This window comes from Myotis myotis, unplaced genomic scaffold (assembly GCF_014108235.1).
Source record: "Myotis myotis isolate mMyoMyo1 unplaced genomic scaffold, mMyoMyo1.p scaffold_m19_p_8, whole genome shotgun sequence".
Classification (NCBI taxonomy): domain Eukaryota; kingdom Metazoa; phylum Chordata; class Mammalia; order Chiroptera; family Vespertilionidae; genus Myotis; species Myotis myotis.
The window spans coordinates 76,573,001-76,600,604 of NW_023416390.1; the positions used below are offsets into that span (position 1 = coordinate 76,573,001).

Sequence of the window (27,604 nt, forward strand, 5' to 3'; positions counted from 1 at the left end):
TCAGGGGGGCTTTGTACCCATGAACCCCATAATGAGAAAGATGAGGCTTCTTACTCCTGTTGGGTTAGCTGCACTGCTTTTTTTCCTTCCTAGACTTAAGCTCAGCAGGCAGACCAGTTGCCTGAATCAGCTAGACCTGAGCTCTCCGTATCCTCATTGATGCCTGAGGCCCCTGAACAGCAGTGCCCTCCTGAGGACGGTTTGGGCAGGGCTAGGAGGAACCATTCGGGTTTAGGGGACTGTCTGAAGGGTCTTTTGTTCCTGAAGCAAAAGTTTGAGATCCCCAGCTCAGCAGAACTTGGGAGGAGACTATGACAAGGAAACAGTAACACTGGTGAAAGAGAATAAGTAATGCAGCTGTGAAAACAAAAGATCAGGAAATCCGATTCCAGTTAAAATCCTTCCCAAGGGCCACTCACTAGTATTTTCTATAGAGAGGAGCACTGGTCTACCCATGCTCCCGAAGCCCTTCAGGGCTGAGCCTTTCTAGAAAAATGCTGATGGCTCTGCAGATAACAAACACTGCATGCAGTGGCTGGGCAGATCTCTGTCACAGAGAACGGAGCGTCCCAAAGAGCTAAAGAAAAGCTGGCCTGGATGCACGTGGGGACTGTGGGAGAGCTCTGGGCAGCAGGGCCTCCGCAGGCCTGGGGGGAGGGTGTCTTATGCAGGAAGCTCATGCCGGGCCTCTCTTTGGACAGCTGTGCAGGATAAGGTGGACCTTCGAGGATACGCTGTTTGGAGTGTGATGGACAACTTTGAGTGGGCCACGGGCTTCGCGGAGAGGTTTGGTCTGCATTTTGTGAACTACACTGACCCTTCTCTGCCAAGGATTCCCAAAGCGTCAGCCAAGTTCTACGCCTCTATAACCCGGTGCAATGGCTTCCCTGACCCAGCCGCAGGCCCACACCCTTGTCTCCAGCCAGAAGGTGAGATGCAGCTCTGAGAGCGACTAAAGCCAGAGGGAGAAGGATGAGGGGCCTTTTCCAGTCTATTTTCTTCTAGTTTATTACCGTCCTCTCGGCCTTTCCATTCCCTTCATCGTCTGCCAGTATTTATTTTCTTTGAATGTTCTTAGGATGGAACAAGGCACTGTTACATCTAGAAACTAGGCCCTGCTCTGGGAATAAATAGCAGGTCTAGAGTCTCATCCTAGCCCTGCTATTAACCTGTTGTGTGACCTTAGGCAGGAAATGAGCAAATGTCTGGGCTGATACAGGATCAAACACAGTGCCTGACATAGTGTAAGATGACAGGATTTGTGAATGACTGAAAAAATATGGATTACTATCTATACTAATAGACAAATATATAAATTGACCATACCTCCATGATGCCCCACAGCCAATCAAGAGGGACTATGCAACTTAAGCAGGACAAAGATGGCAGCGGCCACGGAGCCAGCCGGAGCGGGCAGGAGGCTTGGGTCACCCCCGGCGATGGAGGAAGCCAAGCTTCCCACCCGCATAGGCTGGCCCCGGAAGGAGAGGCCTGTGGGCGGTGGCCACTGAGCGGGCCTGAGCGCACAGGAGACTTGGGTCACCTGGGCCGGCTGCCGAGGGAGGGGCCTGCAAATGGCCCTCAGCCCCTCACCCAGGTTGGCCAGGCACCCCAGCGGGGACCCCCACCCCAATGGGGGCGTGGCCAGCCTGCAAACCACCACAAGCCACTTGCCCAGGCTGCCCCGCCCCCCAAGAGAACCTCCACCCTGATCTGGGACACCCTTCAGGGCAAACTAGCCGGCCCCCACCTGTGCACCAGGCCTCTATCTATACTAATAAAAGGGTAATATGCTAATTAGACTGGGAGACCTTCCAGGAGACCTTCCGGACGTTCTTTCTGGACAAAGCCATGGTGGTGGGGCCGAGGTAGAGGTGGTTAGGGGCCAAGAGGGGAGGGCAGTTGTGGGTGATCAGGCCAGGATGGGACGGCAGTTGTGGGTGATCAGGCCGGTGGGGGGACCATTGGTGGTGATCAGGCCAGCAGGGGGGAAGAGGGGACAGTTGGGGGTGAGCAGGCTGGCAAGGGGGGCCAGTTGGGGGCAAGCAGACCATCAGTGGGGATCAGTTGGGGGCAATCAGGCTGGCGGGGGTGGGGGGAGTTGGAGGTGATCAGGCTGGCGGCGGGGAGCAGTTGGGGGCGAGCAGGCCAGCAGGCAGAGTGGTTAGGGGCAATCAGGCAGGCAGGCGAGCAGTTAGGAGCCAGCAATCCCGGATTGCGAGAGGGATGCCCGACTACCAGTTTAGGCCCGATCTCTGTGGGATTGGGCCTAAACCGTCAGTCAGACATCTCCCAAGGGGTCCCAGGCTGGAGAGGGTGCAGGCTGGGGTGAGGGACACCCCCCGCCCCCGTGCACGAATTTCATGTACCGGGCCACTAGTACAAATATGAGACAATTACCTAATTTAGATTATACTCTAAATTGCTGATAGAAATGATTAAAAATAAGTCTACTTCATTCAGAGGCTCATCCGTCAGTGACAGGAATGTGCCCTCAGCTAGGCGCTCACTCTGGGCACCTGTGCCAGGGATCTAGCTTGGGCTTAAAACAGGTTAGCACAGTCCAGTAACCACATCGGTGCTAGTGTGAACTGCCCTCTGTTGTCCTCTCCTAGATGCTGGACCCACCATCAGTCCCAAGAGAGAAGAGGAGGTCCAGTTCCTGGGCCTAGCCCTGGGTGCGACAGAAGCCCAGACCGCGTTGTACACGCTCTTTTCTCTCATGCTTCTTGGAGCCTGCGCTGTGGCATTTCTGTCCTACAAGTACTGCAAGCGCTCCAAGCAGCGGAACACACAACCAGGCCAACAGGAACTGAGCCCTGTTTCTTCATTCTGACCACACGTGCCACCTCCTCCAGTTCTGTGAAACAAGCCTAGTTTCTTTGTACACCTTTACCACCCACAACACTCCTGAGATCTTCCATCCCGCCCATACCAGAGTTCTTCACATAGGCCTCCTGCAGTGTCAGAGACACACCTGCAAGGACTGCAGTCCCTGATTAAAATGGGAATGTCTGCATCTTGCCCCAGTATCAGAAATTCATTTGGGCATTAGAAGACCCTGCAACTGGCTCTTATGCAAATGTGCAGATACTGAACTTGTCCAGTGGTTCTGTGAGCCACTTAACTGGGCAGTTCCAAGTTGAAGAAATTTTGAAGATAGAAACAGGAGTGAAAACCAATCCTTTTTCTAAGAAATCAACTCCACTGCATAGATGGACTAGTGTCATTTCCTGCCCTCAAAGCTCCCTTCTAGCCTCATATCTTGTGTTTCTCAGAAAATAAAAATGGTACCATGATCTGTGTCCTATCCCCTATGAGAGATTTTCCTTGAGAAAGTAGGTTCCAGAGAACTTATGAGGTCACACAGGCCATTTGGGATATCTACGCTTTCCCACCAGACCGAGGCTTCCTGCTTACATTATATCTCCCTGGCAGAAAAACCCTAATATACAAAAAGAGATGTCCTGTGAATGATCCTTTACTCCCACCACTGCCACCACCTGTGTCCTCCTTCCCTGTGTAGAGGCAGGCGTGTAAGGACCCAAGCGTGGCCTTCAAGGCATAACGGTCTCACCTGGGTTCACTTAGCCTGTTTCCCTTTTCCTCTCTCGATCTGTGGTGGTTCTAAACTGCATGCCCTTGACTATCCCATATTCTTTTGTGTCCTTGCAAATACTATTCCTTCTGCCTAGGATGCCCTTTCTTCCGAAAATGCCTTCAAGCCTCAGCTCAAATATGTACTTTTTCCTCTTTATAGCTGCCCTCAATTCCCCAGGCAGACACTCCTTCTACTATGCTGTAAATACCCCATGACCACATTTTACTGGAATTGCAAATTTCCCTGCTAGCTACTTCTTGAGGCTGAAGGACCATGTCTCACTGTCTCTAGCAAGAGACAGGGCATAGAAAACACACCTGCTCCTTTGGTGTTATTCACAGAATAGATCCAGAGTAGTGGTGGGAGCACAGGAAGATGTGCTCTTATTAATTCCCCTGTGCTCGCCTCTTCCCATGACCACATAACAATTATAACTAATTACAGACCCACCAGCACTGAGAACCATCTGAAGACTAGTTGAACAAAAGTCCTGTAACTAAGGATGTACAGAAGCCATGTTGAGACTAGTAGGAGGGGTGGTAAGGGCAAGTCCCACACCCATTCTGTGGTGATTAAGAATCGGGAGGGAGCCCTGGCAAGTGCTGCTCAGTGGTCAGAGTGCCAGCCCTTGCACCACAGGGTCAGGGGTTCAATTCCCGGTCAAGGGCATGTAACTGGATAGCAGGTTTGATCCCAATCCTCTCCCTTTCTCCCTTCCACTCTAAAAATCAATGGAAAAAATATCCTTGAGTGAGGATTAACAACAAAAACCAAACAAACAAAAAATAATTGTTAGGGATAGCTTGGCTGTGTAGATACCCCTGAGGAGGGGTCCCAGCCCCACACAGGTATCCCCAGCCCCGGGCACCAGTACCAAAAGGGGAATCCCTATAACATCTGGCTATAAAAACCAGTGAGGATTTCATCCGACTGAGACAGAGGGTGGCTGGAGACTTAGGCGCACCTCTTAAAGGGGAGGGGGGCACGCACAGACTTACCCGCACACAAACTTACTCAATATGGGGCTGCAGCAGAGGGGCAGCAGCTCAAAAAGTGCCAGGTACACATAAGAGGAACTAAGGTGACTTACTTCAGAGAAAGGGCTGAAGGGGCAAGTGGTCAGGAGAGAGGCTTCTTTGTTCCTTTGCCAAATGCTCCTCTCTGCAGTCAGCAGGCTGAGACAAGCACCAACTCTGGGCTCTCCATTAACCAGGCTCACACGGGTCGCCCCACCCAACTCACGCACCCTGACCAAGTCTCTACCAGCGGCTTTTCCACACAAGTGGCCTGCTTCCATCAGCACTGTGGACTTTCCCAAAATCTCTCTAAGGGCCACAAGCCCCAAACAAGCAGTGGCTGGCCTCAGCGTGCCTTGTAGCTCTTGCTAAGTAGCTCCAAGTCCAGCACAAGCAACAAGTGGTCTCAATTTGCACTGCTACTCCTATCGGGTGGTACCAAGCACATGCAGCAGCTAGTTTTGACCTAGACCAGTGGTTGGCAAACTCATTAGTCAACAGAGCCAAATAACAGTACAACGATTGAAATTTCTTTTGAGAGCCAAATTTTTTAAACTTAAACTATATAGGTAGGTACACTGTTATTAACTTAATTAGGGTACTCCTAAGGCTTAGGCAGAGCCACACTTAAGGGACCAAAGAGCCGCATGTGGCTCGCGAGCCGCAGTTTGCCGACCACGGGCCTAGACCATAGCTTCAACTAAGTGGCCCCAAGCCTGGTACAAGTGGCAGCTCACCTTGGCCAACCCTGCAGTCCCTCCGAAGAGGCTTCAGAACCAACACACGTGGTGGCCAGCTTCACACCACACCAGAGCACCACCCACAAGCTCCACAAACAGCACTCCTGAAGGGCCTGGCACCAAAGCCCTGCTAAAGCGACTCCTGCTCTGTGGTGTCAGCCCCCACACAAGTCTGCTGCAGTCACAGCGTGAAGGTCAACCCCACCCACTAATGTGCCAACATTAATCAAGGCTCAACTACAACGTAAGGACACACACGACCCACACAAGGGACACCCACGGAACAACTGGCTCAGGTGAATAGGGAGACTGCACCAACGGGCCCCACAGAACACCTACTACATGAGGCCACTTTTCTAAGGCCAGGAGACGCAGCAGCTCTACCTAATACACCGAGACAAATATTGGGAGGCTGCCAAAATAAGGAGATAAACATGTTCCAAATGAAAGAACAAGACAAAACTCCAAAAAAATAACTAAATTAAATGGGAGCAAGTTATCTACCAGATGGAAAGTTCAAAACACTGGTTATGCCCTGGCCGGTTTGACTCAGTGGATAGAGCATCGGCCCATGAACAGAAGGGTCTCAGGTTTGATTCTGGTCCAGGTCATGAACCTTGGTTGCAGGCTAGATCCCTGGCCCTGATTGGGGTTTGGGGCACGTGTGGATGTTTTTCTCTCTCTGTGTCTCTCACACTCCCTTCCACTCTCTCTAAAAATTAATGGGAGCCCAGCTGGCATGGGTCAGTGGTTGAGCGTTGACCTATGAACCAGGAGATCACAGTGCGATTTCCAGTCAGGGCACATACTGGGGTTGTGGGCTTGATCCCCAGTGCAGGACATGCAAGAGGCAGCCAATCAAAGATTGGCTCTCAGCATTGATGTTTCTATTTCCCCCTCTCCTTTCCTCTCTGAAATAAAAAATATATATATTAAAAAATAAATCAATGGGAAAAATACCCTCGGGTGAGAATTAACAAAAGAAAAGAAAAAAAGCAATGATAGGTTAAGAGACCTCTAGGACAACATCAGCATACCAACATTTGCATTATAGGCATACCATAGGGAGAATAGAGAGCAAGGGACTGAAAACTTATTTGAAGGAATAATGACTGGCTTGGCCAGCGTGGTTCAGTGTTGACCTATGAACCAGGACGTTATGGTTGATTCCCAATCAGGGAACATGCCCAGGTTGCGGGCACGTTACTCAGTGTGGGGCATGCAGGAAGCAACTGATCAATGATTCTCTCTCATCATTGATGTTTTTATCTCACTCTCTCCCTTCCTCTCTGAAATCAATAAAAATATATTAAAAAATAATAATAACGTCTGAAAATGTCCCTAACCTGGCAAAGGAAATAGACGTGTAAGTCCAGGAAGCACAGAATCCAAAACAAGATGAACCCAGAGGCCCACACCAAGCTGGATCATAATTAAAATGCCGAAGTTTAAAGACAAAGAGAAAATCTTAAGAACAGAAAGAGAATAGTAGTTAGTTATGTACAAGGAAGCTCCCATAAGACTGTCAGCTGATTTCTCTCTCAACAGAAACTTTGCAGGCCAGAGGAATTGGCATGAAATTTTCAAAGTGATAAAAATCAAAGACCTACAACCAAGATTACTCTACCCAGAAAAGCTATCATTTAGAATCAAAAAGAAAGAAAAAGACAAGAAAAAACTAGAGTTCATCACCACTAAACCAGTATTATGAAAAAAGTTAAAGGGGCTTCTTTAAGAAGAAAAGACAGCCCTAGCTGGTCTGGCTCAGTGGATAGAGGGTCGGCCTGCAGACTGAAGGGTCCAGGGTTCGATTCCAGTTAAGGGCACATGCTGGGGTTGCGGGCTTGATCCCCAGTAGGGGGTGTGCAGAAGGCAGCCAATCGATGATTATTATCATTGATGTTTCTCTCGCTCCCTCTCCTTTCCTCTCTGAAATCAATAAAAAAATAAAGTTTTCTAAAAAAAAAGATAAAAAATATGAATAAGACAATATAGGAAAGAAAAAAATTCTCACTGACAAAGGCAAACACTTTATAAAAGCAGTGAACCAATTATAAAGTTAGTGCAAAGATTAAAAGACAAAAGTAGAAAGATAATGTGTAATAATAAATTAAGGGATACATACAAACACACATGAAAAAATGACAAAAACATAAATGGGAAGGGGTGAGTGATTTTAGGATATGTTGGAACTTATGTGACCATCAACTTAAAATAGACTATTACAGCCATGGCCAGTGTGGCTCAGTTGATTGGGCATCATCCCATGCAACAGAAGGTTGCTGGTTCAATTCCTGGTCATGCCCCTGCCACAGTTGTAGGCTCAATCCCCGGTAGGGGGTGTGCAGAAGGCAGTCAATTGATGTTTCATTCTCACATGAATGTTTCTTTAAATTCTCCCTCTCTCTTCCTCTCTAAAAATCAAATTTTAAAAAAGTCTTTAAAAATACTGTTACAAACATAGCTTGGTAATTATACGTAGCACATGGTAGCCACAAACCAAAAGTCTACAAGAGAAAAAATAAAGGAACACAAAATTGTAGAAAGTTATTAATATATAAGAGAAGGAGAGTAAGTGAATAAAAAAGAAACAGAGAACCAAATTTTTTAAACTTAAACTATATAGGTAGGTACATGGTTATTAACTTAATTGGGGTACTCCTAAGCTGGGAGCGTCCTCAGTCTGACTGAGGTACGTTCGCTGAGGTCGACCCATTCCTTACCTGAATTGTTGTATCTATAGAAAATTCCTATGCTCCCCTGCCATGGACCCCAACTTGGGAGTCAGAACTGTGGTACACAAACAATTTTCTCCATTAATAGATAGGAAAGGCTTATTAGATAGGATGAAGGTGGTTCTAAAATTAATATTAAAGATGTTTCTTAGGTAGCAAAGACTCAGTATTATAAGCTGTCAATCACACCTAAATTAATTTCAAAACTTAACCTTTTATTTGGGGGATGAGGACATGAGCAAAATATAAACTTTCATATTAAATAAACTTGTAAGAGGAGCCAGGATAAATTGGAGGAGGGGAGGAAAGAATATTAAAACATTCATGTAACTAGTTATAAAAAATAGTTTGGTAGCAGAGAGAGAATAGAAAGATTAACAAAGGAAAAGTAAGCCTATGAGAATAAAGTATGTGACAAAGGTGATATGCCAAATCAGTGGGAAAGATGGATTAGTCCATAAATGATGGTAGGTCAACAGATTAGATCATGAGGATGGCAGCCACAGGCATGGGGACAGGAGCCAAAGCCCTTCCTGGGATACCAGATTTAAATGTAATAAAACATGGAAGCAGAGTGGTGCAGCAGAAGCGTGCTGGGCCCATAAATGTAATAAAACGAAGCCATGAGAATACTAGAATAGAAGAGTGAATTTTTAAGAATTACTTCTTGAAGTGGGAAAGGTATTTATAAGCAAGACTTAAGAACCAGCAGCCATAAAGAAAGACACACTGCCCTAACTGGTTTGGCTCAGTGGATAGAGCATCGGCCTGCAGACTGAAAGGTCCCAGGTTTGATTCCAGTCAAGGGCATGTACCTTGGTTGCGGGCACATCCCCAGTAGGAGGTGTGCAGGAGGCAGCTGATCGATGTTTCTCTCTTATCGATGTTTCTAACTCTCTATCCCTCTCCCTTCCTCTCTGTAAAAAATCAATAAAATATATTATAAAAAAAAAAAAAGAAAGACACTGATAATACTAGTATGACCTCCTAAATACTGTGGCAAAAATTACCAATAATATATTCATGGAAAGATAAACAGGAGAAACTATTTATATCATATGCTAGACAAAGGGCTGATTTTCTTAATAAACATGGAATTCTTATAAATCAGTAAGAAAAAGATGGAAAAAAACAAAGTAAAAACTGGCCAAGAACAGGTAGTTCTCAGAAATCAAAATGACCAATAATATTAAAAGATGCTAAACTTCATTTGTGTCCAACACAATGCATAAAAAATGCAGTTTTTCATCCATTATATTGAAAAAGATGAAAAGGTATAATACAATGTTGGCAAGGATATGTGGGGGTGTAAATTCATAGCGCCATAAGAGGAGGCAATTTGGTAGGATTTTTTAATAATCCAAACTGCAAACATCCTTTGTAAGTTATACAAACCTACAGGTACATTTTCACACCTAAAAAGATACCTTCACAAAGATATTAGTACCAATGTTTGTAATAGAAAAACAAAAAGCAAAGAAATAATAACCAATGGCACTAGAGCAGTGGTTGCCAACCTTTTGGACCTCGGACCACCGGTGGTCCACGGACCACCAGTTGGCGACCACTGCATTAGAGCATGAATAATAAGTTGGGGTACATTTATCAAGTAAAATGCTATACAGCCATTAATAAGATGACGTAACTATGTACTTATAAGGAAAGATCTTCAAGATTAAAGTAAAAATCAAGCTGCAGAGTAGTATATGTAATATGATCCCATTTATTTAAAATATAAAGATTACATATTTGCTTATTATGCATAAAAATTTTCCGAGAATTACAAAAGAAACTGTTAATAGATTAAGGTTACTTCTGGAAAATAAAACTGGGGGTGAGATTTCATTTTCATTTTATAGCCTCCTATACTACTTTGAGGTTTTCTTTACTATGTATACTTTTTAAAATATAAAGTTGAGGAGGGATCCTCTTATTCAAGGATTGTGAACCATTCTTTTATGTACATTTCTTTAAGATCTATATTTGATTTTTTTCAAGGCAAACTGATGAGGTTCTCCAAGTTTTTGCAAATATATATCTAACCAGAGGCCCGGTGCACAAATTCGCACTCAGGTAGGGTCCAGCCAGCCCACCCTGATTGGGGTGGGGTGAGGGGCTGCTCAGGGTTGGCCAGAGGGGGGTAAGGGCTATGGGCAGTTGGCCGGCCAGCCCCGCCCCCTAGTCGAAATCCTGGTCGAGGGGACAATTTGCATATTAGCCTTTTATTATATAGGATGGGTTCACACCCATTTGCCAGGTGTTTTTTGTTTTTAAATCACATATTGCTGTATTTTTAAAAATGACAAACCTTTACTAAAATGAGATGCTTGAATTTTTCTTTTTCAAAATCACTTTTTAAATTATGGAAGTAATATGATCATTGCAGAAAATAGAGAAAACATATAAGGGTGCAAAAAAAAAAAAGAACTAAAATCACATTTGACCACTCTTACCACAGTTAATATTTGGTGTGTTTTCTTTGCATTATGTTAATGCATAGTAGTGTCTATATTTAAAATATGTGTACAATAACTGTACCTACAGGTGTATATCCTACCCCCCCCCCAATATATAACAGGTACTCAATAAATATATTAAAAATTGAATTGAATTAGTATTGTACCATTTCTCCTCATTGAAAATTCTTTCTACACAAGGGATTTAGTTGATTTCTAGTTCTTAGGTAAAATAAATAACACTTATTGAATGTATTTATATCTAAACTTTTTCTGCATTTATGATCATTCCTTAGGAAAAATTATGGGATCAAAGAGTATGAAATATTTGTTATTGATGTTTTTCCAAAAAGGTTATACCAGCTTTTACTTGAACCTCTAGCATAGCCTGTCTCACTATTTCCTTGCCTAAAACATTACTATTACCATTTTTAAAAGTCATTGTTATTTCATGGTGAAAAACAAAGTTTGCTGAGAAAATTTCTCCCTCCCATTACAAAATAAAGTCCTTCTACATGTTCACTCAAGAGTGGTATCTTCCAACCTAAAAGCAGGTTAAAAGAGGAACTGTTGCCGAAACCGGTTTGGCTCAGTGGATAGAGCGTCGGCCTGCGGACTGAAGGGTCCCAGGTTCGATTCCGGTCAAGGGCATGTACCTTGGTTACGGGCACATCCCCAGTTGGAGATGTGCAGGAGGCAGCTGATCGATGTTTCTCTCTCATCGATGTTTCTAACTCTCTATCTCTCTCCCTTCCTCTCTGTGAAAAATCAATAAAATATATTTAAAAAAAAAAAAAAAAAAAAGAGGAACTGTTGAGCATACTCCCTTTTTCAAGCATTATTCGTTTAGTAGGATTCTGCTATCAAAAACATATGGATAATGTAGCATGTTAAGTCAGATTAAGAATCTTTTTCACATTATGCAAAGTGATGCCTCACTGATGTAGGAGACAGTATCACAGCATCAATGTGTGTCAGAAAATTACTTCCTGCAGTGATATTTAAGGTAAGGTGGTCAGTTAACTTTCCTGAGATAGCTCCAGAGCAATACTGATGGGAAATCAGGCACATGACCTCAACAGAGCGCTGTGCAACAAAAAGATGCTAGGATAATAAAACTTAAAGCAAAAATAAGATCATTCTGATTTTTGGAAAAGATTTTTTATTCAGAGTTTAAGATTAAAAACTACAAGGATTTACTTGTAGCTGGTGAGCAGAGAGAAGAAAACATAAATCATCATCTGATTGGCTAGTTAAAATGCTCTGACTCAGAGTCAAATTACTCAGGGACACTCTGTGTGGGCTTAGGAGTTCTGGAGCAAAATAGTTCTAAACAAAACGTATAATCTCAGAGCACAGGGCTAACGGGATCTGAAATACTGAGTAAGAAAGCTAATAAAGGGACGTTGTGAGACCTTTTGATTCTTTTAGGCTTCTAGCAGTTGGTTACCATATGCAAGGACCTAGCAGCGAGTTATTTTATCTCTTGACTTGTCTGGGTTAAACAACTTCAACCCACTAAGCAGGAATAAAGAGACACTTTATCGATCAAAAACATAAAGTAGTCCCACCTCTCCAGTAGAATTTTAGTTGAATTAAATCATAAGAGAAACAATGATTATTGCACATAATGTACTTGTCACACTACATCTGTTGAGTAGAATTTCCATTCCAAGTGTTGTTTTCATCTTCACCATCATCTTGAGTCCTCAATCTATATATCTTCCCCTCTTTTTTAAAGTCTTCTCCCCGTTTCTCCAGCACTCTTTTTCTGACAGGTTCCCTGATATAACAAAAGAGGGAGAAAAGAGAAGATGTCATAAACTGAAAACAGCAGTAACACAAAGCTGTTTCCTTTACAATTCTATTAGTATAGGCAACTATATTTTAAGGAAAGTTCATGGGAGATAATTATATCTACTATTACAGTACATTTTATATGTTTTTGGAAGTTTAACTTCATCTGTTCTCCAAGATAAACCAGCTAAATTGTAGTTTCTATTTCCATGTATTTCTTGATGACTTACTAAGCTTTAGAAGAGTGTGACTATCTGCCACCTAATCTTTCCTTTATTTATGCAAGCTGACATATTTACTAAAACATTTATAATTTACACAGCGCCCTAGAAGCTATCCAAAGCTCCACTCATAGCCTAATTTCCAGAAATGGCTAATTAGCAATTTTAATCATTTTATGTTTAATAATTTATTTATGCAATTAAGAACAAACAGGATTTCATCTGAAAATGGGAAGGAAACAGGTGAAATTTAAGGTAATTCATTTTCCAACACTAGAGGGGAACAGAGAGAGCAAAAAGAAAACAGGAAAACCAACAATAGAACACAAAGTTTTGCCTCTTAGATATACACTCATCCCATCCGTTTCCCCAACACAAATCCTGTTCCCTTATTTGAAAAATGTTTTTAAAAACCCACATAGCAAGGTATCAGATATTACAGTACCTCGGGATTAAATGCTCCCACCTATTGCTCAGTAAGAGTTCTACTGAGTTAACAAGGCCTCGTTTGAATGCTGTTTTAAGACAGAGAATTTTCCTTTGTCCCCTCCTTTAGAGTAATGTATTAAGGCTATAATTGGTCTTCCTGCCTAACAGTTAAAAAAGAAATAGGATAAAAGCTAAATCAGCCCAATCACAATATTTACACAAATCTTCATCTAGAGAAGCGGTTCTCAACCTGTGGGTCGCGACCCCTTTGGTGGTTGAATGACCCTTTCACAGGGGTCGCCTAAGACCATCCTGCATATCAGATATTTACATTACGATTCATAACAGTAGCAACATTACAGTTATGAAGTAGCAACGAAAATAATTTTATGGTTGGGTCACAACATGAGGAACTGTATTTAAAGGGCCAGAAGGTTGAGAACCGCTGATCTAGAGAGTCAATAAGACTAAGAATCTCCTTACTGAGAGCAGACAGGCAAGAATTTTCATTACAATTTGCTATAATGGCTATTAGCCTAATAGAATGTTTAACAATAATAGATATATATTAAAATAAATTGTGGTATTATTAGAAGAGGGTATAATCTCACCCAGGAAAACTTTCTGTTAAACCTTAATATGTAAAACCTTAATCATTAGTGTTATCTATTAGTATTACCATTCTGACCTTGACCATCTACAATAAAAGGTAGGTCTCTTGGTTAAGGAACTAGTCCAATTAACTCTCTGAAGGAGGCACCATTTTAAGTGAATATCCAGTTTCCTCGGTTTGGTCCTTCTCTAAATGACCCAGAGAAGATAGTCAGCCAGCAGATCAAAGAACCACTAGGCTTAATATTCTCTAGAGCACAATCTCGCTAAAGAAATTATGCAAGATGACTGTGAGAAATTAATGGAATCAAGTATGTTGTCAGATTAAACATGGCTAGCAAGAAAAAATATGACTATTTAGACCTGGGGGGGGGGGGGAATCTGTTTTTACAGTTATGGGATAAAGAGAATCAATAAATGAAACAACAAAACGAGCAGAGGTGAAGTAGCTTTCCATGGACTACGTTTTAAAAAGATGGCTGAGGAAACTCAAGTAAGTTGGCTTCCCAGGAGAGATGATATAATAAAATCTTCAGAACATTTAGTTTTGTTCCCATATACAGAAAGAAGGCAAAGTACCTTTTACAATTTTTTTCATTCTGAATAAGGTATTGGGCATTACTAACATTTTCCAAATGGGAAAGACAAAAAATAAGTAATAAATAAAAAAGAAACATTTTGCAAATGGGGAAAATACAAACAGATACCTTTTCTCTGAATTGCTAGACGATGCAAGGTTTGAGGATTCCGAAGATGATCTCACTGAGGTCTGTGCAGGAGGAGGATTACTAAATAAGAAGTTGCTAATCAATCTCCAGATGGCAAGGAATGGGTAAAGTACTGTCCCCAACAATGTCCAAAAGTCTCCACTGGAAGAATGTACCATAGATGTAGTTGGTCTTCCTGCCTAAAAATTAAGAAATAAACCTAGATGAAGACTACATCAGCCCAATTACCTCACAAAGTTCTAGGTGAATCTTTTATCTGAAAAACAAAGTCCTATTATTTTTAGTTTATTGCAAGAAGGGAAAATTACCAACTTTGCTGTGTTGGTGTTTTTTTTTCCTTAAGTGTATATAAACCTCTTGAAACACCTCAAACTCTACTTTTTTTCTTTTTGTTGATCTTCACCCAAGGATATTTTTTCCATTTATTTTGAGAGAGAGTAGAAGGGAGGAGGACAGAGAGAAACACCAATGTGAGAGAGAGACATTGATTGGCTGTCTACCACACATATCAAGCCTGCAACCCAGGTCTGTGCCAGTGCCTTGACCAGAATGGAACCTGTGACCTTTCAACAGGCCAACACTCTATCCACTGAGCCAAACTGGCTAGGGCTGGAGCTATACTTATTTTATTTTATTTTATTTAGGCATATGAAAATTTATTACTACTGTGATTTCACCATCAAAACTTATGATCTTGGTCTTTCCTTCTTGCCTTTATATAAGGCCAAAATAGACACATTGGCTACTTTGACAACCTGAAAGCGAACTCCAGAAATGTCACCAACAGCATGAGCTTTGTGACCAAATTTAGCAACCAGAACTTCGTCATGTTCCTCAATAAAATTCAAACCATCATCACTGGGTACAAAGTCTGATTATCTGCCATTTTTGATCGGCTGGACCCTAACACACTTCCTGATGGCAGAATTTGGCTGTTTGGCTTCAACCCCTACTTTTTCCAGCACAATTCCCTTTGCATGGGACACGCCTCCAAAAGGGTTGGCCTTCAGGACTGTGCCCAAATGGACTTTCTTGTACTGTTTATCATGCCCCTTCTGATCTCCCCGGTGGCGGGCAGTACAAAGACCACCAACACTTGCCCATCCTGCTGGTGCCACGGGCCTTGTGCTTTTAATTTTTAAAAAACACATGTTTTTATTGATTTTTAGAGAGAGGAAGGGAGAAGGATAGAGATAGAAACATCGGTGAGAGAATCATTGATCAGCTGCCTTCTGCACACCCCACACTGGGGATCGAGTCCACAACCTGGGCATGTACCCTGACTGGGAATCAAACCAGTGACCTCATGGTTCCTGGGTTGACACTCAACCTCTGAACCACACCAGCCGGGCTGGAGCTCTACTTTTTAAAGGAGTACTCACTACATAGAAACCAGCAGAAAGTTTTTGGTAAAATGAACCAATTATTCTTAAGAGAATGAAACTTTTGTATTGAATTTATAACTTTGATAAGAAAGGTCTTTTTCTTTTTTTAAATATATCTTATTGATTTTTTACAGAGAGGAAGGGTGAGGGAAAGTTAGAAACATCAATGGGAGAGAAACATTGATCAGCTGCCTACTGCACACTCCCTACTGGGGATGTGCCCGCAACCAAGGTACATGCCCTTGACTGGAATCGAGCCTAGAACCCTTCAGTCTGCAGGCCGATGCTCTATCCACTGAGCCAAACTGGTCAGGGCAGAAAGGTCTTTCTTGATTATTAAAAAGAAGATGGGAAGGTTTTAAATCTCAGTGAATACAACTAATCCTGATTATTGGAGGGCTAACTGTTTCAGGGGTGGGGACACTAGTTCAGAGCAGGAAAAACTGTATTAACTCTGACACAGAAGACCCAGTTCTCGTCCCACTTTTGGCATGTAAGGTGGCACCTCAGCAAACTCATTTAAGCCTTCTGAGCCCCTTTTCTTCATCAGAGATTAAAATATTGTTGTAAGGATCAAATGGAATTATTTTTAAGTTAAAATGTTTTTTAAAAACTTGGTGAACAGTAGAGTAGTACACAAATAAAACCCACTAAGTCTGTAAATTAGACACTCTGCATTTCTTATTTTCTTCTTCCACTGGTCATCTTTTGTCCATGAAAACAGGCGAGGAGCCCTGGTTTATTTGGCTCAGTGGATAGTGTCAGCCTGTGTACTGAAGGGTCCCGGGTTTGATTCTGATTAAGGGCACATGCCCAGGATGTCGGCTTGGTCCCCAGGAGGGGGCGTGCATGAGGCAGCTGATCAATGATTCTCTCTCATCATTGATGTTTCTATCTATCTCTCCCTCTCCCTTCCTCTCTGAAATCAATAAAAATGTATTTTTTATTTTAAAAAAAATGTATTTTTAAAAACAGAAAAATAGGCAAGGAAAAAAGTTGAAAATTAAACTGGTGCCTCACCAGAAATAAAAATACATAAAACAGAGGATAATGGAGCCATAATACTGATTTAACATATTTGGATAATGTGGATTTTAATTATCCATAATACACCATTCACCTTCCCTTTCTGTAATTATAAGAAACAATGAAGAGTAGAACAAACAGATCTGTAAGAATAGAATAAATATATATGTATATACATACTGGCAACAGTACCACTGAAGCGCTTGGGGCAAGTTCCAAATCCAATAATTTCTTTTTATAATCTTCTTTGGTAAATTCTCTCCTGGGAAACATGGTTGCTAATGAAAAATTACCATATGTGTTGCCAACAGTCTGTAACATAACAATAAGTTTTAAAACATTACATCAGTGCCTTTAAAAAGATATTACATACTCATATGCATCTAAAATGACTGCTTTAACTAAAATTGCCTTGATTTTAAAAGTTCTTTTAAATGTAAACTCAAAAAATATTTCTAAAACCTTGGCATAGCTGAAAGCTGTCAAATCCAAATAGTATTTAAAAGCTTTCATAACTCAACAATGACCATAAAATAGCAAGAATATAGTTCCTAAAACCATATGAACAAACTGAATAAAAATGAACAATTAGGTATCTCTTAAATATAGCTGCAGTTTGCCATGAGAGTTTCCACTCTCCTTTACAAACTTATATTAACATCTCATAAATACATTTGGATTATAGGTATTCCCTATTAAAAATTTGGAATAGACCAGAATTTCCCCCATATATATCACATCAGAAATTTTTGTCTCCTCCTCTCAAATAATATAAATGGTTCATAATTAACCCACACCATACATATAATCCTAAATCCAGGAAATTACAATGAGCAACATCATAGCCACCCCTCACAATTTTAGATCACCCATACTTGTAAAATCTTAGCCAACTGTTTATCTAGAAGATTCCAAAGAAAAAGACTAACACTTTTGTGTGTGTGTTTTTTTTTTAAATTTTTCACTGTAGGTCTTATACATAGCTCTCCTTGTTCTCACTTTAACATAAGGACATACACAAATACAAAATCAGGTCATTCTGCTGGGGAGAAGTTCTAATAGGACTGATGTTATCAAAGATCTTTTTTCCCCCTCTCATGGTGCTCCCCCTTTTCACTTACTTGTGGCAGAAGCAGTAAGGCTCTGGCAAGGGCACCCCCTCTTAGGAGGCGAGGCCCCAGGTGTGGATTCAAGGCAAAAGAAGAATGAAAGTGGCTATTTGGGTTGGTTCTACTATAAAACTTAGGGGGAAAAGTTCTTAAAGTAAGTTTTTATATTGTCCAACCCAGCTCACCAGTAGAGGGAGGCAGATAGAAAGTATGTTTCCCTTGGGACACATAAGTGAGGCACCAGGCTAAATGCAGAAAGATCTAGTGGAAAGATCTGAACTCTAATTTTAACAATGAAGTGATACATATGACAAATACTGTACATATGAGCCTAGATCAGGGGTGGGCAACCTTTTTGTGAGTGCGTGCCAAAACCAGCAAAATCTCTGACTCAAAATTCTTCTGCGTGCCAACCCTAATTTTTTGAGAACATGTTACGCCTACTTGATATCTCTTAAGGTGCATATGTGAAGAATCTTGAAGAAATAATAAAATTCATTCAAGCGACAAAAACACAGTATATGATGATGAAAAATACATTTATTTTTTAATGTATACATGTACACTGATAGTCCGACAGAAAACTTTATGACTCCGTTTGATATTATCAGTGGGACTTTTGCTGCTGCATCACTGATGACAGAGATTTTATATCAAGCTTATATTTCATGACCTTCAGAGATATGCACGAGCTACTACTTTCATCCGTCAGGCTACTCCTATTACAAGACTTAACAAAATTCATCACTGAGAACAAAGATTCACAAGCGTATATGGATGAAACCAAAACACTGGTCGGATCTAGTAAGGCGGGGTGAGTTAAGGCACAGGCATAAAAATTGCTCTTCCCCTCTCTCGTCAATCCATGTCTATGGTCTTTAAGATAACTTGTTACGTAAAATTATTTACTTATCTAAGATGCACCTACACTGAATTTATCTGAAAAAGAAAAAAGTCGATATTAAGAAAAAAATTGTAAATGGAAGATTGTAAGAGAGGGTTTCGCATGCCAGCAAAAGTTACTGGTGTGCCATGTTTGGCACGTGTGCCAGGGGTTGCCCACCCCTGGCCTACATCCTACAGGACATCTGATGCCTAGAATCCCATAAGATATCAATCAGAAAATAAAAACTAATTGGAAGCTACTCATCTTATACGATACAAAATTTCAAACCCATGCCAATTTTAGAGTAAGGCCACGTTTTGGAAGTAAATTCCTAAAGATACTTGTTGCCAAATAAAGATTAATGGTCTTTAGGCTTGGACAACTGGTAGGATGGTAGGAAGATGGCCAGCTCAAAAGCATTCTAAGCAACCTAAAGGAAATGTGGAGAGGACCAAGAAATACTGCATCCTTTTTACTGGGTACAACTCCCTAAGATTAGACCTCTGGAAGACCATTTAATTTTCACTCCTCCAGTTGAGTATACTAAGCAGTGAAAAATTTTCCAGAGCTTCTTGTACAATATCAAGAAATTCCTATTTCTGCACAAGGAGATACACTATTCCCATGTGGTACTAATCCACAATGGCAGCTCCACCCACCCCAGAGTTGTCCTGTGCCTCCCTCCCGGGGATAAGTCATGACTTGTTCACCTTCTTCAAATCCTGCTTAAAAATGTTCCCCTCCTACATTTAAATAACCTATTCATCTATCTTTACTACAACTCAGGACAAATTTACCTGCGCAGCAAACTGCCTTGCCTCTTCTAGAGGAGCATCAGAAGGGAACTGATTTGTAAAGTAAGAACCATCAGGAAGACGAAATTGAATTCTTGCAACAGTGCTGTGAAGAAAGAAAATGTAAGTCAGCATCTTACCTCTACATATTCCCAAACAATATCAAAAGTTAGAGAAAAACTGAAGTGAAAATGTACAATGAAAAGAGGGTGTTTTTTTCACAATGTCAGGTCTTTTTGTTTCTATTTTTTAAAGCTTTACTGAAATATAATTCACATAATGTAAAATTCACCTTCTTAATGCATACGATTTAGTCATTTTTAATAGTCAGAATTGTACAATCATCATCGATTTCTAATTCCAGAACATTTTTATCACCCCAAAAAGACGCCCCAAATCCATTAGTATTCCTCTCTCACCTAACTGGCAATCACTAATCTACTTTCTGAATCTGTAGGTTTGCCTATTTTCGGCATTTTATATGATCGAACATACATGTGACTTTTTGGTGACTGGCTTCTTTCATGTACCATTGTTTTCAAGGTTCACCCATGTTGTAGCATGTATACTTCATTCCTTTATATTGCCAAATAATGTTCCATTGTATGTTTTGTTTATCCATTCTTCAGTTGATGAACATTTGGGTTATTACTACATTTTGGCTATGATGAAGAATGCTGCTATAAATATTCAAGTACAGATTTTTGTGTGGACATTTATTTTCAACTAGAGGCCCAGTGCACAAAAATTTGTGCACTGGGGGAGGAGGGGTCCCTCAGCCTGGCCTGTGCCCTCTCGCAGTCTGGGACCCCTCGGGGGATGACCACCTGCTGGCTTAGGCCCGCTCCCCGGGGATTGGGCCTAAGCTGGCAGTCAGACATCCCTCTGACAGCCCGGGAGACCTTTGGGGATGTCCACTTGCCAGCAGGGAGCAGGCCAAAAATGCAGTCGGATATCCTTAGTGCTGCTGAGGAGGTGGGAGAGGCTCCCACCACCACCGCTGTACTGGCAGCCATCAGCCTGGCTTGTGGCTGATCAGAGCTCTCCCTGTGGGAGCGCACTGACCACCAGGGGGCAGCTCCTACACTGAGCACCTGCCCCCTGGTGGTCAGTGTGTGTCATCGAGTGACCAGTCATTCCCAGTCATTCTGCTGTTAGGGTCAATTTACATATTACCCTTTTATTATATAGGATAGAGGCCTGGTGCATGGGTGGGGCCGGCTGGTTTGCCCTGAAGGGTGTCCCGGATCAGGGTGGGGGTCCCGCTGGGGTGCCTGGCCAGCCTGGGTGAGGGGCTGATGGGTGTTTGCAGGCTGGTCAAACCCCTTCAGGGTGGGTGTCCCCACTGGGGTGCCTGGCCAGCCTAGGTGAGGGGCTGATGGCTGTTTGCAGCTGGTCACACCCCCTTCATGGTGGGGGTTCCCACTGGGGTGCCTGGACAGCCTGGGTGAGGGGCTGATGGCTGTTTGCAGGCTGGTCAAGCCCACCCCAGTGGGGACCCTCACCCCATGGAGGTTTGGCTAGCCTGGGTGAGGGGCTGATGGCTGTTTTTAGGCTGGCCACACCCCCTTTAGTGTGGGGGCTCCCCACTGGGGTACCTGGCCAGTCTGGGTGAGGGGCTGAGGGCCGTTTTCAGGCTGGCCAAGCTCCCCGGCGATGGAAGCTCCCAGCCTCTCTTTTTTTTCTTCTTTTTTTTTTTTTAATTCTGGGATTTATTTACCTTCTATAATTGAAACTTTGTTGCCTTCAGTTAAGCTCAGAGCCGGCCGCAGCAGGCGGGAAGCTTGGTTTCCTCCATCACTGGAGCAATCAAGCCTCCTGCTCGCTCCAGCTCCATGGTTGCCAGCCGCCACCTTGTTTGGGTTAATTTGCATATAGTCACTCTGATTGGATGGTGGGCATGGCTTAAGGAGTAGCAAAGGTATGGTCAATTTGCATGTTTGTATTTTATTAGATAAGGGTTTTTTTTTTTGTTTTTTTTAGGGGAGATCACAAACACAGTCCCCCACTACCACAAATTATGCAGTTGAGTTTCCCACATTTGGGGAAATTGCAGGGATCAGCACATCCAGAGTGCAATGAATAAGCCTCGCCCTGGGAAAACCACCTTCATGATCATGGTATTTCCCCTGCCAGGTAAGTATATTCTTTCTTATTTTTTTAAATATATTTTTATTAATATCAGAGAGGAAGGGGGAGGGAGAGAGATAAACATCTATGATGAAAATCATTGATCGGCTGCCTCCTGCATTTCCCACACTGGAGATCGAGCCCATAACCCAGGCATGTGCCCTGACAGAAATTGAACCATGACCTCCTAGTTCATAGGTTGGCGCTCAACCACTGAGCCACACTGGCTGGGCTATTTTCAATTCTCTTGAATATATATTTAAAAATAGAACTGCTGGATTATATGGCAACTCTATGTTTAACATCTTGAGGAACTATCAAATTGTTTTTTCCAAAGTGGCTGCATCAGTTTATAATCCCTTTAGCAATGTAGGAAGGTTCCAATTCTACACATCCATGCCAATACTTGTTGCTGTCTCTTTAAATGTAGAAATCCTAGAGGGATTGAAATAGTATCTCACTGTGGTCTTGATTTGTATTCCCTTCTGACTAGTGATGATGAGTATCCTTTCTTTTTTTTTTTATAATGTAGTTATTTTTTTTTTTTAATATATTTTATTGCTTTTTTACAGAGAGGAAGGGAGAAGGATAGAGAGTTAGAAACATCAATGAGGGAGAAACATCGATCAGCTGCCTCCTGCACACCTCCTACTGGGGATGTGCCCGCAACCAAGGTACATGCCCATGGCTGGAATCAAATCTGGGACCTTTCAGTCTGCAGGCCGACGCTCTATCCACTGAGCCAAACCAGTTAGGGCTATAATGTAGTTATTTTTATTGCTCCTGATAATGTTATAGAACCACCTTTTTACCTATTTTCATGTCCTGTCTAGTGTCATTTTTCTTATACCTCACTGCTTAAATGTTGCATTTTCCAAGCATATGAATAGAATATGTCCAGCTGCCCAAAAAGAGCAGATTGATATAATACGAGCTTTTTGTTTGCTCACAGAATAGGCACAAGTTGTGCCCTGCCAGCTGCTTTGTCCACAGTCTGAACCTTGTTCTGTAAGAACCACCTGTATGACTGGTTGTATAATTAATTCCATACTCCGGTTTAGCCTGGGGATCTTCTATTAATATTAAATCAGATACTGCCTCTGAATGCAAACAACATGCCACTCTCTGAATTAGATTTGGACCACTGAGGCCAGGTGGACATGGACCTCAAAACACTGCATTTAGGAGGAGTATGATGAGTATCCTTTCATGTGCTTATTGACTATCTTCTCTGGAGAAATGTCTATTCAAATCCATTCCCCATATTTAAGTGGATTGTTTGCTTTTTATTGTTGAGTTATATGAATTCTTTTTATATTCTAGATCAGCCGTGGGCAAACTACGGCCCGCGGAACGGATCCGGCCCGTTTGAAATGAATAAAACTAAAAAAAAAAAGACCGTACCCTTTTATGTAATGATGTTTACTTTGAATTTATATTAGTTCACACAAACACTCCATCCATGCTTTTGTTCCGGCCCTCCGGTCCAGTTTAAGAACCCATTGTGGCCCTCGAGTCAAAAAGTTTGCCCACCCCTGTTCTAGATATAAGTCCCTTAGCAGATATATATGATGCAAAACATCATCACTGATGTTTCTATCTCTCCTCCCTCTCTGAAATCAATAAAAATATATTTTAAAAAGTTTTTTTTTTAAATTTTGGTGAAGTCCAACTTATCTATTGCTTTCTTTTGTTGCTTGTACTTTTGATGTCATGTCTAAGAATCCATTGCCTATTCCAAGATCACAAGATTTCCTTCTTTTCAGTAAGATTTTATACTTTTTTTTTTTGCGTTGCTTAAAGTAAAAAACTTTAATATTACACTAGTAACTAGGGTGGGACACCAAACTTGACAGTTGTAGGGCCAATCTATGTAAAAGCACAGGATAGCCATCTTTGGGCAATAGCCCTCAGGGTCAAAGCAAGGGTGGGAAGGAACAAGTATTAACAACAGGAAGTGCAAGAGGCAGCTTTGGGTGGTGCTGACTCAGTAGACACAGACGGTGTGCAGGAAGGTGCAGCCACTGAAAAATCCTAAGTCGAACCATCATAAGTCAGGGACTGTCTGTATTTAGTACTATCACACTGAACATTCACATTCAATAACAAATACCATTGGCACCTGCCAAACTCATCAATATGTCCTTCTGAAACTATTATAGCCACAGCATACACATCAATGTTAAAAAGCAGCCCACAACCACTGTTCTTCTCAGCTGCTACATATACAAAGATGTTTAAGCAAAAAAATAAAGTACCTTCTTTCTCTTGCAGAAGCATCCCTCTTAACTTCCATTTCTGCCTGTTTAACCAGCAAGGCAGCAGCTTTAGCAGCTTCTACTTCTTCCTTTGTCTTTGCGAAACGAGCCGCTCTCTCTGCACGATCCTTTAAAACAGTTAGATGCTCAGTGTCTTTCACTGCCAGAATTCTACTCACATATTTCCACAAGGAACAGACACACACATGCATGAAATCCCTTAAAGCCATACATGTAACTTAATCAGTCTGGATCTGGTACTCTTTAGTTTTATCAACTGCCAGGGACCAGAGCTGTTATTAAACAAACATGGACTTGATTTTGGTCACTGCTGTATCACCAGAGCCCGGAACAAGGTCTAGCATATAGTACATACGTATCTGTTGAATAAAGAAATAAGCAATATAAAGGTAGATGCAATTTTCATTTTCTTTTTTTTTTAATATACTTTTTATTGATTAAGATATTACATATGTGTCCTTGTCCCCACGTTACCCTCTACCCCCCCACCCTCCCCCCCCGCTCATGCCCTCACCCCCCCGTTGTCCATGTCCATTGATTAGGCCTATATGCTTGCATATAAGTCCTTTGGTTGATCTTTCCCCCTTACCCCCACCCTCCCCTACCTTCCCTCCAAGTCCCGACAGTCCAATCAATGCCTCTCCGTCTCTGGATCAGTCCTTGATCATCAGTTTATGTTGTTCATTATATTCCACAAATGAGTGAGATCATGTGGTATTTATCCGCTCTCCAGTTCCATCCATGCTGTGGCAAATGGTAAGAGTTCCTTTTTCTTCTTCCTCTTCTTAAAGAATACCTTTCAGCATTTCATATAATGCTGGTTTGGTGGTGATGAACTCCTTTAGCTTTTTCTTGTCCGTGAAGCTCTTTATCTGACCTTCTATTCTGAATGATAGCTTTGCTGGATAAAGTAATCTTGGTTGCAGGTTCTTGCTATTCATCACTTTGAATATTTCTTGCCACTCCCTTCTGGCCTGCAAAGTTTCTGTTGAGAAATCAGCTGACAGTCGTATGGGTACTCCCTTGTAGGTAACTGACTGTCTTTCTCTTGCTGCTTTTAAGATTCTCTCTTTATCTTTTGCTCTTGGCATTTTAATTATGATGTGTCTTGGTGTGGTGCTCTTTGGATTCCTTTTGTTTGGGGTTCTCTGCGCTTCCTGGACTTGTAAGTCTATTTCTTTCACCAGGTGGGGGAAGTTTTCTGTCATTATTTCTTCAAAAAGGTTTTCAATATCTTGCCCTCTCTCTCCTTCTGGTACCCCTATAATTCTGATGTTGGTACGCTTGAAGTTGTCCCAGAGGTTCCTTACACTATCTTCATATTTTTGGAATCTCTTTTCTTTTTTCTTTTTCGGTTGGGTATTTTTTTTGTTTCTTTGTATTTCAAATCTTTGACTTGATTCTTGGGATCCTCTTGTCTGCTGCTGGATCTCTGTAAATTATTCTTTATTTCAGTCAGTGTATGCTTAATTTCTAGTTGGTCCTTTTTCATGTCCTCCATGGTCTCACTATACTTATTGAGGGATTCATTAAATTTATCGGCGGTTTCCATAAAATTCTTGAAAAACCTTATAAACGTGGCCTTGAACTCTATATCCAATCGTTTGCTTTCCTCCATTTCTGCCATTTGTGACCTGTTTCTTTGTCTCCGCATTTTGGCAGCTTCCCTGTGTTGATAGAGTGGCCCTGCGCGCCAGGTGTCCTGTAGGGCCCAGTAGCTCAGCCTCCCCAGTTACCTGGGGTGGACACTCTTGGTGCACTCTTGGTGCCTTGGTTGTTGTAGGATCACTGGGAGGAATTGACCTCCAGGCCAATTGGCTGTGAGAATCAGCTGTGTCTAAAGTGGGAGAACTTCTGTGCTGAAGACACCCTTCTGGGGCAAGACTTGCTTCAGTGGGGCTTTGGTGCTCACTGAGTCTGCTCCCTGAGTGTGTCCCTTATGGATCTGAGGAGTTGCAATCTGGATGGTCCCCCTCTGACCACTGGGTACAGTGGCTCCTGGATCTAAGGAGGTGCTAATTCAGCCTCTGCCTGAGGCCACACAGCAGGAGCCACGAAGAGGCTCAGCTGTGAAGCAATGCAAGCCGCTGTGGGGCCTTGGGCCTTCTCTTGGAAGTTCCGGGTCTGCCTGGCTCGGCTGCAGTTAGGTACATTCACATGCAAAAGCCTCTGCCGCAGCCTGGGTGGGGCGGGGTCTCAGGGAATCAAAGGGCGGATCAAGGAGCTATGGCTGATTCTCCGCCCGGAGTCGCGGGTCTCAGTGACCCGCTAATTGCTGCAAGCACCTCTGAGGGAAAGCCGCCTTCAAGTTCGCCTGCTGCCGGACAGACCAGCTTCTCCCCGTATGAGTCCTGGGTCCCTAGAGACTTCCCGGAACCGGAGTTCAGAGCAGTCGGGAGCTTGTGATTCAAAAAGACAGCCGCATCCTCAGGTGCCACCCCCTTTACTCGTGCACGCGCGCGCGAGCCGGCCGTACCTCTGCACTTGTACCTCTGCACTTCACCTCTGCAGCTCCTCTGGCTCTCAGCGTGCTTTTCTTTCCTTCTAGTTGTAGAATTTACACTCAGCCAGCCTTCCTGTTGTTCTGGATGATGTTTGCTCTGTCCTTTGCGGTAATTTTCAATTGTTGTGTGAGGCGGCAATTTCCCTGTATTTACCTATGCCGCCATCTTAGTTTCTCCGCAATTTTCATTTTCATGTGTTAGAACTACTCAATTCTAAAAGCAATTGCTGCTAAACCATCCTAAGCTTCTACTTGATGGTATAAATTCTTTCAATGTCCCAAAAAAGAATGCTCGTGACTAGAGGAAACTGCTAGGTAACCAATTCTTAGCTTCTTTTCTAGAGAATCTTTGAAAATTACCTTTTGACTACTGATAAAATTCATAACATTGAGAAAAATTAATTTGAAAAAAATAATCTCAATTTAAATATTCACTGTACAATTTCTATAAAAGGAAGCTGAGAATTGGTACTTCTTATCAGTTTTTTTTACTTCAAGAAAAACAATTTTAAATATAATGTTACATGCAATAAACCTTAATATTTCAAGAAAAACAATCTTAAATATAATGTTACATGCAACAGTAGCTCAAGAAAAACAATTTTAAATGTTACATGCGATAAACACCAATTATTTAAGAAAAATGATCTTACATATATTACATGCAATAAACATTACTATTTCAAGAATAAAAGGATTTTAAGTATAACACCAAAACTGTACTAACATAGTATATCACAAAAGTTGTAGGAAATATTAAAAATCTGCAAATAAAAGGATTACTTCTGAGGAGGGAAAATGGCGGCGGTATAAACGGACGTGTCCTGTGCCTTGTCCTGGAGCAGATAAGGGTGAGCAGCTGAAACGGGTAACATGCAGCCCGAATAGGCAGAGGATTTTCAGCTGAGAGACTGTCTGCAGCTAGGAAAGACCGAGAACCCCCAGGAAAAAAAGGACGGTTGGAGACTGCGGCTGAAGCCTCTCGTGGTGCGCCAGCTAAGCAGCGGAGACTGCGCCATCTTGGGTGGTTGTTGCCGGCATCCAGAGACCAGCTACTAACCTGGAAACAAGGGATCTCAAGCAGCGTGACTGCCTGAACTCAGACGAGCACTGCTTCTTCTCACGGAAAGGTTGGACATCCCCTAAAGGTGCGGTTT

The 27,604-nt window shown here is 42.3% G+C and overlaps 2 protein-coding genes and 1 non-coding gene across 3 annotated transcripts in view; 1 reads left to right on the forward strand and 2 right to left on the reverse strand.

The window, feature by feature from the left end:
• Positions 1–3,272, forward strand: part of LCT (lactase) — a 48,953-nt gene extending 45,681 nt beyond the window's left edge. Inside the window, exons 16-17 of the mRNA XM_036320682.1 lie at positions 702–929; positions 2,616–3,272. Of these exons, the coding sequence (XP_036176575.1) occupies positions 702–929; positions 2,616–2,836 (449 nt within the window). The 3' untranslated portion in view covers positions 2,837–3,272. The remainder of the gene's footprint in view (positions 1–701; positions 930–2,615) is intronic.
• An 8,418-nt stretch (positions 3,273–11,690) lies between these two features.
• UBXN4 (UBX domain protein 4) overlaps positions 11,691–27,604 on the reverse strand; it is a 50,773-nt gene continuing 34,859 nt past the window's right edge. Inside the window, exons 9-13 of the mRNA XM_036318911.1 lie at positions 23,924–24,051; positions 19,539–19,641; positions 16,927–17,058; positions 14,315–14,514; positions 11,691–12,331 (exon numbers count right to left, since the gene is read on the reverse strand). Of these exons, the coding sequence (XP_036174804.1) occupies positions 12,193–12,331; positions 14,315–14,514; positions 16,927–17,058; positions 19,539–19,641; positions 23,924–24,051 (702 nt within the window). The 3' untranslated portion in view covers positions 11,691–12,192. The remainder of the gene's footprint in view (positions 12,332–14,314; positions 14,515–16,926; positions 17,059–19,538; positions 19,642–23,923; positions 24,052–27,604) is intronic.
• Positions 21,516–21,679, reverse strand: LOC118662305. Its single transcript, XR_004969691.1, has one exon. It is a non-coding gene; the product is annotated as a U1 spliceosomal RNA (small nuclear RNA).